Here is an 11,891-nt window from a genome sequence, read left to right on the forward strand (position 1 = left end):
TTTCCCTGCCAGCTGTCTGCTGAAAAGGCACAGGCTTGTTCCTTGGCCCTAACAACGCAATTACAGCCCTGCAGATCGCACTGTTTGTGCATTAAGTACAGAGCCAAAACGAGGCGAATTGATCGTTTGACTTTTGGAGGAGCCATGTGATCCCCGCACCGTGCGGGTGAGCCGCCACGCACCAGTGGGCAACGCTGCAGCGCGCCTGCCGATGAACCCGCTCCGTGCCACCTCCCCTCTCCTGCCGGCTCCCAGCAGCAACGGCGTTGGAGCCCACCCCATGTTAAACCCCAACAGTCTATGAAAAAGGGCTCATTTTTAGCAGCTCTCTTGCTAGGGTGAACTCAGAACTCACTCTGCCTTCTGAAATGTGACACTTGACACACCAATGGCTTCACCGCAGTGTGCTTACACCATGAAATGCTTTTTCCAGCACTTCACACCACAAGCTTTAGTGCAAGACTTGGACATATTTTTCATAGAATCATAGAATGGTTTGGGTTGGAAGGGACCTTAAAACTCATCCAGTTCCAACCCCGTGTCATGGGCAGGGACACCTCCCACCAGACCAGGTTGCCCAAAGCCCCGTTCAACCTGACCATGAACCGTCCCCCACTCCAAGAGAGGAGGCATCCACAACTTCCCCAGGCAACCTGTTCCAGTGTCTCACTGCCCTCACAGTAAATATTCTCTCCCTAATATCTAGTCTAAATCTCTCCTCTCCCAGTTTAAAACCATTCCCCCTCGTTCTATCACTACCTGCCCTTGTAAAAAGTCCCTTCCCAGCTTTCCTACAGGAACTGGAAGACTGCAATAAGGTGTCCCCGCAGACTTCTCTAGGTTTTTTCAAACCTTTTTCTGAAAAAGTTTTTCAAAATTCTGAAAACATATCTAGTTAATGTCACGTTAATGGTATTCGTATTCTCTGCCATCTGAGGGTGCTGCCACTGCAAGTGACTACTTCAGAAACAATGCTTCTCTCTTCATGTTTGCCACCATTTAACACGAAAGCCACCAATGATTTGGATTCCAAACCGCCTCACATTTCTGGCACAAAAGATCCCAAAGTAGACTTTGTAAGTGCAAGCCCAATCTCCTGCTCAAAGCAGCGTGCATTATGGGGTCAGACCAGGTAGCTCAGGGCTTCATCTACCCTGGTCTTGAAAACCTTCCAGGATGGAGGTTGCAGAGCCTCCGCAAGCAGCCTGTTCCAGCTGACTGTCAACACCACAAAAAAGTTTTTCCTTATAACCAGTCCAAATCTGAGAAGTTTCCAAGGTTTGTGTGGGAGCCCTTCCAGTATTTCCCGAACTCAGCTTCACAGGTAACACAATTTGCTCTCTTAAGATTCCAAACCCAGGGCTCCAAAAACTAGAAACAGCTCCCTCAAGTTGACTCAACTTTGGAAACGATTCTTCATATCAAGATTTTGGTATCACCTGACTGACCATCCTTACAGCAGAGCTTTAAGAACTGTTCCCCAGCATACACTTAAAGACCTTCAGCTATAAAGCAATTTATGAGTTAACTGTTATATTACTATTTCTTCCAAGTGTCTTTTGCATTTAAAAAAACCCAAGTGTAATTCTTTCTTAATTCCTGGCTTCATTGACATGCAAAGTAATTTTGGGTGGTAAGAGAGGCAGAAATGGCAACCACTCCACAGTGTTTATGTAACTGAAGACTAAAGAAGCCTGTTTACATGTAGTTTAACACTCAAAAGAAACTCTGAACAGCTGAAATGCCTTATAAATAGCTCAGACCCAGAGGAAGTGCAAACGTCTGCATTGTGAATTGTAGATCTTAATTACAGACAATGGCTGGTACAGCAAGTAGCACAAAAAAAAAGTGAAACAGTTGCACTGTTCATGGTTGGCAATAATTCTTCAGGAAAATATTTACTATCAATCAGTTATGAGAAAAGGGACTCTGCGCTCATAAAACAGCACGTTGCTTCTCATACCAGGACCATTTTGCTTCAGCGTAATCTGAATTTAAACAGCTTGTTTCCTGCGGATATAATTTTGGAAATAAATAAAACAAGTCTATCAAAATCTGGAGAATGTGCATGGTGGGGTAGGGTGGGGGGAGCAGGAATATCACATTTCTTTCTCAGTCATTTGCACAGAGGTTATTAGACCGAGGGGAAGCTAAAGCATAAAGATTGACTTGACCTAAAAAAAAAATATATATATAAAAACTGAAAAACTCAGAATTAAGATAAAAGTATACATATCACTAAGAAAGAAAGATCGTCATTAGGCCAAAGCTTTTAGGTAAGCCTCTGATGCTGTCTTCTACTTGTGATGTCTAAATACTGAGAATTCACAGTTTCAAATCACCTTTTGAACATTAAGTAATCCCAGCAACGTCCCTGCCATACCCATCATTCACACAACCCTCTTTTTACAGAGAGAATAGCTACAACAGAAGAGTAAAATGACATGCTGCAATCTCTACTAGCCAGTGGCTAAGGCAGCATTTATCCAGTTTGCAAGGGCCTCAAAAACTGTGGTCCTAGAGAAAGGTATATCCAAGCCACAAGAGAAGACACGACTACCTAGGGGTTTGGAGCTGGAAGCACATCCACTGACAGCCCCCTCTCCAGCATCACACAGAAGCTTAATACTAAAAATTAAGGTACAGACCATACTTTCTCAGTAAAACAGTGGAAGGAGTGTCAGGAAACTGAAGGTAGCTAGTCAAATAATATCTGTTCATTATTAAACTGCTCTAATTTCAACCTCAAGGACTGGAAAGGCTTCAAAAGCACTGGAAACTATGCATTATCTGAAGATATACAGACTCGGTTGTGTTGTTCATGCAAAGTAAATGCAGGGACACTCTCAGGAAAGAGGAGCCATCAATCTGTGACATAAAGGGACTTGAGAGTACAAGAGGGACACTCTTCAGATCGATTTGTCCTACTGCCAACTGGAACATCCAGCCTGAAACTCTAAGTGTTTATTTATTAAAGAGTACTCATGGTTTCTCCTCTGAATCCATATAAAAATTCTGAGCTCAATACTATTATTGCGTAGACTATTTTTACTCTAAAATTCGGAAGTACTGATGCAGAAGGAAATGACAAACAAAGGTAATTTCAATTACCAGTTACTTTCACCACTCCTTGCTTTAGCTGAATCATCCTTGAATGTAAAATGTGTAGCTATAGCTAAATAACATTAACTACCTTGAAAGAAAATTTCCCACAGCATACCTGAAGTGCCAAGCCCTGTTCTGTGTTTACAGAATTGAGCAGAACTCAGTCCCACTGTATGCTACAAACAGCGTGCTGAGCAGGCAGAACGTCACTACATGCTCAAGCAGGACTTTTTATCTGAGGGTCAAAAAAGCATCATACAGTGAAATTTCACAACATTTCTGCAAAGAGAGTATTACTCAGTTCCCTTTTTGAAGATGAGCAAGAAAAGCCATCACTGAGAATAAAATCACAGTGCTAAAAAGAAAGGGTATAAACTCTTTCTAGATTCCTGGTTCAATACTGTAAACCACTACAGCATCCACATTTAAAAATATGATGAATGGCAATCAAAGATTCTCTAGAAGACCCTGAGAAGTCCCTTGGTTTGCTGGGACCTTAAAAAGCAGGACCAGTTATCACATGTGAGTAACAAGGAGTGGCCTCAAACAGGAGACTGTTTTCTCACGGGTGGTGTGCTTGACTGTATTTGTCTTCCTCCAATTTCACTTATCTCAGATAAAGAGAGAGGCACAGAATCCTGAGAGCTGCTGCTGCATTCAAAAGTAAGCAGAAATGTGGGGATGCTGTGTGCCATTTAGAAGGTGTCTTTGTGCTCTCTCTGGCAGGGATGCCACAGGGTGCCTGCCTATCCATGGCACTTGTAGGAAAGAATTCAACGTGCAAAATGAAACTTCTTTACATAGAAAATACAGATGAACTGGAACTGACTGCAGGAGTCAATAAACAGTAAAGACCTATCTAACGAATGCAGGAAATTGGTACTGACTGCATGACTCTGTGAGATCAGCTGTACACAAGTCTCTCACTGGGAAAGAAAAGGGCACTTTGAATCTGAAGGAGACTTCCATGATCCAGAGAAGTGCAAAATCTAATGGACTTCAAGTGAACAGCAAAGCTCAAACCTAATACACCCCACATTATGAAAGGGTGAAAAGGTTACCTTTGTCTGAAAACCGGAATAGATATAATCCATTCAAGCAAAGAATCAGCCAAGGCAACTGGAGACACATCAGAGCATCCCCCACTGCACAGCAAACATAAAGAGCGAAGGTCACCACAGAAAGTAAGTGGTCCCGGGTGCAGAACAGAAGAGAAACTTGTTTGCACACCCAGAAGCATCACAAGGATCATGGTGACATACCAGATGCCAGGGGATTTTTAACTGTGCCCCTCTCTAATTGAGGATGAAGCACACACCAACACCATTATCTGGCCTGAAGATACTGGCTTACAAAATATGGAACAAACAATAGGAACAGATGCTCATTTGGCCACATTTCAATAAGCCTCATTAAAACCAAACACCCTGTCCTTGGAGCTCAGGTTCATGCTACATTTCTACCTTATTTAAGCACCTAGCACCAATTCCTGAGGAAGCTGTCCACTTGTGGCCGCACACCAACCGTATCAAAAGGAAATCCTCTCACAGACTTTTTTTGGTTTCTACAAACAGGAGGATTTTAAATATATACATATATGTTTACGCACTCACATACATAAAAGCCTAGCTAGAGATTGCATTTCCCTTTTTAAAGATACTAGCTTAAATATACATCAGACCTGTTGATCACTCAAATGCAATGGGCAAAAAGATGCCAAAAGATTAATGACAAAACTCCCAAGGATGGAAGAGAAACAATGTTAGAGATCACACATGTGATCTATGCATCTATATATTACAACATATTTTTTTAAATTCAAGATCTTTAGTCAAAACATGAGCACACTTGAAACAATTTCTATTGCTCCATATTTGCTTCTACCCACATATGCCTAAGTCCCATCAATGGAGTTTCAGAGGATAAATACCAGAAAAGCATGGATAAGAACAAAATACAAAGATACATCAGAAGATGGTATTTCTAGTTCTATTTTTAAATGCCTGAATAAAACAAGATAATTCATAGGTTTGCAAAAGCCACTGTGCATATGGCTGCACAGCCAGCATAACATATAGAAGACGGGGCAGACAGGGCTTCCTAGCAAACACAGATGTCCTTGAGTGGTTGAAAGAACAGCCCTATGTTATTCTCCATACTTGAAAATGCATGTATGTTTATTATAAACTTCTTTTCCCACATTTTAGAAAGAACAACCGTTGTTATGTTGGCAAGTTATGCCTGACTGTCCTGTACAGAAGCATTCCTTCACAGGAATCACAGCTTGATGGATGGAAGTGCTTCAGTCTCAAAAAAAGATCTCTCAATATTGACGTTTCCCTCAAGGGAAACCGCCCATCATGCTTTGAGCAAACTTTAGAAACATCAAGCACACGATCAGCAAATGGCATTAATATGGTCTTAACAGAGCGCAATTCTCTTTTTTGCAAGTAGGTGCAGAATCAGGAATTCTGTTTTTGGAAAAAACATAATCCCTTGCAGACTGAGTGACACTTCTGACAAGTGTGTGATAATGCTGACTGTGGCTCACAGCCGGGGCACATACTGCACTGCAGAATCAGAAAACGTAAATCATGATTTCCAAAGGAATCCTTTTTGTCTTTCAATGCCAGCTTTAATTTAAAAAAAAAAAAAAAAAAAAAGAAATCCTTTCTCAAAAGTGCTGCAGATAGAGAAATGCACAGTTATACTTTCCAGTATTCAACCTCTTGACAAAACATTTTAAGTCCAAAGCTGTAGGACACATAAATCAGGAAGGATAACAGTCACCATGTGCATAAGGCTACGAGAAGGTCTCTGAACTCCTTAAAGCCCTTTTAAGCCCTTCACCTAGGGAACATTTAACAGTTGTGCCATTTGCCTATGCCATCACTGAGCCATCTGCATTTAGCTAAGTGCTTTCATAAATGCTTCAACCCTCCTGGAATTTGAAAGACAAGCTTCCTTAGAACCTATTTCATTTTGGTTTGTGGCTGGGAAGGCAAAGGAAAGGAGTACAATAGCCACGCAAGCTAGTACTAGGCGAAATAGATCCTCAGAAAAGCTCTTATGTTTTTTCAAACATATATGTAAGTCTTTATATCTAGATGCATGTATACATGTATATTTTTTCATATGTATATATGATGGCAGATTTTTCTACAGCATATATACATACGTATTGTCCAACAGCATATAAAGACACAATACTTCTAAACACAAGCTTTTTCACCTCCAAGGTGATGGTTAAAATTCATCCTCTGTAACAGAAAACAAGTCTTGCTATTCCTGCCTTGAGCACCCACACCTGTTACCATGATCCCACTGAAATACAGTTTCATAAGAGTCTATTATTTGGGGTATTAGGATGTTAAAGGTAAGTCATTTCAGTTAAAAGAGGCATTGCATAAATTAGTTGTAGTTCCTGCACATCCTTGCTCCTTACTAAGATGATCAGGTCCAACAATTTGCTATAAAGCAGATGGGGTGGAATGGGTTTACTCTATCTGGCTTGCTGTGAGCTGCTTCACGCCATCAGAATGATGCTGTATGCCAATATAGTTCAGTCAGAGCTGCTCTGGTGCTTTGCTCAAAGTTTTACCTACTTTGTATCATAAAGCACCTTAAGAAGCAGTGTGCGATATCAGTCTGAATCTAAAAATGGAAGTGTTATTAAATATTAGCACCTTGTACCAAGACTGGTAGCTTCTCTCAGAAGTGCTTCTCCACTGGAAGGTAACCTGGCACGTCAAGCACGCTTTACGAGCACTAAGGCACCTGCAAGCACGACGACAAACTTTTATGATGGCCGATTCCCTGACAGGAAACAAAAGCAATGGGACATCCAGATTTCACCAGCAAAACCCCAGCAAAGATTTAGCTGGGAAATTATCTTAAAGGTCAATACAAAAGTGAGCCCTGAAGGGACAAGGCACCTTTAACAGCCATTCAAAGTATGAAAAAAAAGGACTTCAAGAAGATCAAGGAATAAATAACTGAAAGAGAAAACAGGCTTTTGAGTGGTCAGGTTTGTGGTGACAGAGGAGCAACAAAATGCCAGCTGGTTTCAGTAACAGATGGCTGGGTGCACTGATCTGTCCTGCAGGCCCATTCTAAACATCCTTTCAGTGGAAATACGAAGCTTACACAAGGCTAAAGACATCCTTCGCACAGCCTTTCTATACATACTGCACCATGGTTCAAATGCTTTCCATTCACAAACAGCCTTACATGTATGTTATTTTAGCCTAGTTATGCTGAATTTTATGAAAAGAGGATGGCTAATGGCACCTCATATTTTCCAAACACATCGACTACATTTCTCAAGGAATTACTTTCCTCTGACAGGGTAATATGTCCTTTTTCTTACTATTCTGTCTGCCATATCTCCCTCCTCCCTTTCCTTAAATACAGCATTCACTGTATTTAAATTGAAAGGTCTCTCTTTCTTTTTGCACCTCCCTTTGGTAGCAAAGAAAGGGCACCATGATACAAAGGACTCTCATGCAGTATTTTAGCATATATCTGGCATTTATCAGTTGAAGCACATGGCAGGCATAGGTCATCACGCTGGAAAAGTCCAGTACTTGTATAGCAAAATGAAGCCTTCAATCCTAGATAGCTCAGGACTCAAGTAATCATTTCCAACAAGAGAAAAACAGCAAGTTTGAAAACTCTATACTGGAGGACAGAAAAGCCTACCCAAAATACGTGCTTTCTGCTTAAATATTGTTTCAATTGTAAATTTTAACAAGAACTTTTCTTTGATTAACAATTAACAACCCGCTAAAAAAAACCCTCAAAACCAAAACCATTCTCTTACTTACTTTGGCCACACAGTTTTCAGTCTTCATAGCAGTGCTTCCTAGACATACTGTTTCCTGGTTTAAGCACAGTCTGGCACAGCTGTTGTAGGTCTGCAGAAAGATTAAGATGGTTATGAATAGAAGAACATGATTTTCTTTCAGGCACCACATTTTTGGCACAGGAACTCATAACAACTCTACTACATTTTCTTTTTCCTAAGGTGTAAATGTTTCAAAACTAAATAAACTAGTTTATAGCAAATGCCTATGTTGAGGGCATGCATGTCCTCTGAGAAGCTATGCACCATTTTATAGCTTGGCGATAAAGAACAAAAGATTTTTCTCCTCTTTTCCTTTGAAAAGGCAAAAAAACCCCACCTGATCTCAGCTGTTCAGCCTTTCACAGAGTGCTGCATAATCAAACAACTAAAGCAAGGTGATTTCTACATGGTAGTTATCACAGTGTATGTCAATTGTTAACAAATATCCCTTCTCTCTATGAGGTAAAAATACACAGGGACAGTGCGCGAAGGCTATAATCAAAAGGGAGCAAATACAGACCACATCTCACTTGTCATACTTAATCTTCCTGGTTTTAGAAAGCTTTTTCTTTTAAAGCAGAATGTGTTTTTTTCTTTAACTCATACACTGTCCTGTCCAGCTGAGGCTGCAGACTCTGGAGCCTGTGCAGAACACATTACTCATATTCTCTCTCTTTTTTTAAGGGCAGCATATGAACAGGACTTATGAAGTATGCTTAAAATTATACTTTCGTTGAAGGCGTTGAAGATGCCTGAAGAAAGGAGTTTCTAACAGAGGCTTCCACCCCACCTGCTTTCAACACCTTTTTAATTACTACTTGATTAAGCTCACATTTTCTAGCAGTAGTAGGAGCATAGTAGCACCTAAGTGCTCCAGTATTGGATTAAAGCCCCGGTGCCTGTTGCCATTTACAGAAAACGGCTCTCAAGCAAAAGTGGCAGCCCAAAAGCAAGCACAAACTTGCTTTGCTGCAAGAGAAGTAAGTAGACCACAGAGAAGGTGTTGCTACCTCAAATAGTTGTGTGGGGAAAACCCAAGAAGCACATTGAAAAGAGAATGAAATTAAACTTGCTACAAAGGCATTTCCAAGAGCACTAAGTAAAACATACTAACATTCATAACATTTTAAAAATTGCCTTAAGGGAAGGATGCACAAAGATTTGTAGTGAACTCCCTGTGAGCTCCCTCCCTGTAATATTTGCTGACAACCTCTGAAGATCCTTCTGTCGGGACTTGCTGCGGAGTTGTATTTGCTTGATTTGAAACTAATTCAACCCCAAACCTGCCACAGGTTAGAAAACCTGCAAGGAATGCTGGCATGCCGAAGGGCTCCTAAACTTCTCCCTGTGCTCCAAAGCCACATCAGCAGAGCCAGACTCCCTCTGTGCCTAGCATATGAACTCCCCTCTTTGCCACAGAGCTGACTGCGCAGGATGCAGGCAGCAGCAACACACGACACAGCAAATGAGAACATTGCAAAGGACATCAGAGGCAAGAGTGCAAAGAGGTTAAAAGGGGATTACGCCAAGACACATCCACAAACCCAGTGTTCCTAACAGTTTCCAGCTCAGGAGGACAGTAAGCACCAACTGATGGGAACTGAGTGTTCACAGGCAGTTTATAACATTATTCACCTAAGTTCTTATGATCCCCATTAAACGCTCCCTACTGCCCACTATGGGAAATCACTATACTGCCTCAGTGGAGCTGTACTGGTCAAGCACAGTACAGATGCTCATGTGGAAATTCAGGAACTCACAATCCTTTCCATTTCTCTACAGACTCTCTTTAAACTTCATCATGAAACAGAAACAAAAAAGGGGCACAGAAGCCCTATCTTCTCCATTGCTTCAGCAGTTCATGTTTTATTTCTCAGTGAGCTCTGTAAACAGAAAACAGTGACAGACAGGAATGCAGAATATCCTGGCTCCAGCAGATCTCTTTACAAGTTATAACATCGATATCTGCTGCAACCAGCAGCCAATGAGCAACTTCTGACTCTGGATCCAGAAGCAGAAACTGAAGAATTCAAACACATGAATCCTTTCAAAGTGCAATGCAGACGAACAGAGTGCATCTTTCAGCAGGGGAGGTTCAGCTTCAAACTGGAATTAGGCCACAAGCAAACAGAAGTCTGATGGACTCCACTTCGCCTCTTGCAAATATTTGCCAACATCATAAACCCATCACTCTGGTATGCACAGCACTTTCTCCTCAGAAGAAAGCTCAGAGTGGCATAAACTATTATAAATTGGGGCTTAGATGTAGTGGCCCAACTGGCGGACAGAAAGTTAACACCATCTGCTTTGCACTGACGTTCAGACAATACCATGCAAACTTCATTTTATAAGCATCACGTTAGTTAAATTCAACCAGACTCTGGAGGTGAAAAACCATGAAGAGTTTATAAGAGTCTTTGTTCATTATTTAAATTTGTGTAATTTAACCCACTTATCATAAATCTGTGATTTCTTTCATTTGCAATTTAATTCCTGAAATTCCAGTAGCGGTATTTCTGCACAACTTATCCGCTACATACTGTAAATTTTATGAGGAGCTCTGACTCAAAGAAAGCTGCTATAAACTCCACTTTGCAGCCACAAAAACATTTACAGAAAGCAACAAGGAAGTCTGTAGCTCCACGAAGTGAACCATGAACCAAATTCAGATCTTGTCTGTCTTTTTCCTCCTGAGACAGGTATGCACAAACCTTGGTAGCAAGCCAGCTTTTTAAAAGCCAGGCTTATAACAGGCTTTCTCTCACACTTACAAATTGAAAAGCGCAGACAATCCAAATACACAATTTGAAATACTAAATGTTAAATCTAAAAACCCTAGAACTTTCTGAGAAGGAAGCAAGCTCACTACGCCACTATTCAAATTTTGTGCACGTCAGAATGTAGATACAAATAATTCCAATATATTGCTTCATTTTTATTTTCATCCACACGTTACACCTCAGTGTGAACGGCACCAGCTGAACGTCCAACTTAACTTGTTCATCAAATCCCTCAATATCAGGACTAGCGACACTTGATGGAACAAGGATCAGTTTAAAGTAGGTAAAATGAAACACTTCTTCACACAGCAGGGAGTGAACTTCTGGAGCTTGCTGCCCCAGAACACCACAGAGAGAAACAACATCAGCAAGTGGAAAAAGGGATCAAACAAACTCATGGATAGCAGGTCCACAGAGTACTCCGCAGAGATATCCCCTGGACATCCCCGCTCTCTCAGTACCGCTCTGCCCTTAGATAACACACCAAGGATAATTAAATCCCTCCTTTCCAACCTTTCCAGCCACAAAGGAGACAAGAACCTGCTTTTATGGTAAGAATCAGCTTTTGTACAGTAATTTTATTACGTAAACATCTATGCAAGTGCCAAATTACCAGACAGACATTTAGTCCTTCAGCAACTCTTTGTTTCTCAATAAAAGTAGTGAGAGAAAAAAGAAAATTAAAAGGAGTATGTAAAACTGATTCAACCCATCAGGGTGCAGATTTGAGAATAAAAAAATACAGTGATCTTCAGTTCAATGTCCATTACTATGGCTGCAAAGTTACAAAGTTCTTCTGTTCTTATTTTTACATTGTCACAGAAGACTGAACTATTCACCTTGTGGGAGGAACAAAGAGGGTAAACAAGATTCATGTGCATGTTCTACAGTATGTTTTAAAAGGTTTCAAGCAAAAATGAAGAAGAAAGCCTTGCTGGTCCTTTAAAGTCTAGTGGGGAAAAAGAAAAAGGCATAACATCAGGCTACTTAATAGGTCCCAATGGAAATGATTGATAATGCTGCAAAGAGGCTGCATCTGGCTCACGAAGTGAAGTCATGAGACGCTCGAGAACATGTTACGAAGGTAGTACTGTATGGCTGCCCTCTTCTAATGTTCCTCTGCAGGCAGCAGTTACCGGCTACGGTGAGACAAGATTCCT

The 11,891-nt window shown here is 41.0% G+C and overlaps 1 protein-coding gene across 1 annotated transcript in view; it reads right to left on the reverse strand.

The window, feature by feature from the left end:
- Positions 1-11,891, reverse strand: part of BTRC (beta-transducin repeat containing E3 ubiquitin protein ligase) — a 65,370-nt gene that overhangs the window by 44,996 nt on the left and 8,483 nt on the right. Inside the window, exon 2 of the mRNA XM_010184898.1 lies at positions 7,932-8,021. Coding sequence (XP_010183200.1) covers positions 7,932-7,958 — 27 coding nt within the window. The 5' untranslated portion in view covers positions 7,959-8,021. The remainder of the gene's footprint in view (positions 1-7,931; positions 8,022-11,891) is intronic.

The sequence above is a fragment of the Mesitornis unicolor genome, unplaced genomic scaffold (genome assembly GCF_000695765.1).
Source record: "Mesitornis unicolor isolate BGI_N332 unplaced genomic scaffold, ASM69576v1 scaffold42475, whole genome shotgun sequence".
In the NCBI taxonomy this organism is placed as follows: Eukaryota; Metazoa; Chordata; class Aves; order Mesitornithiformes; family Mesitornithidae; genus Mesitornis; species Mesitornis unicolor.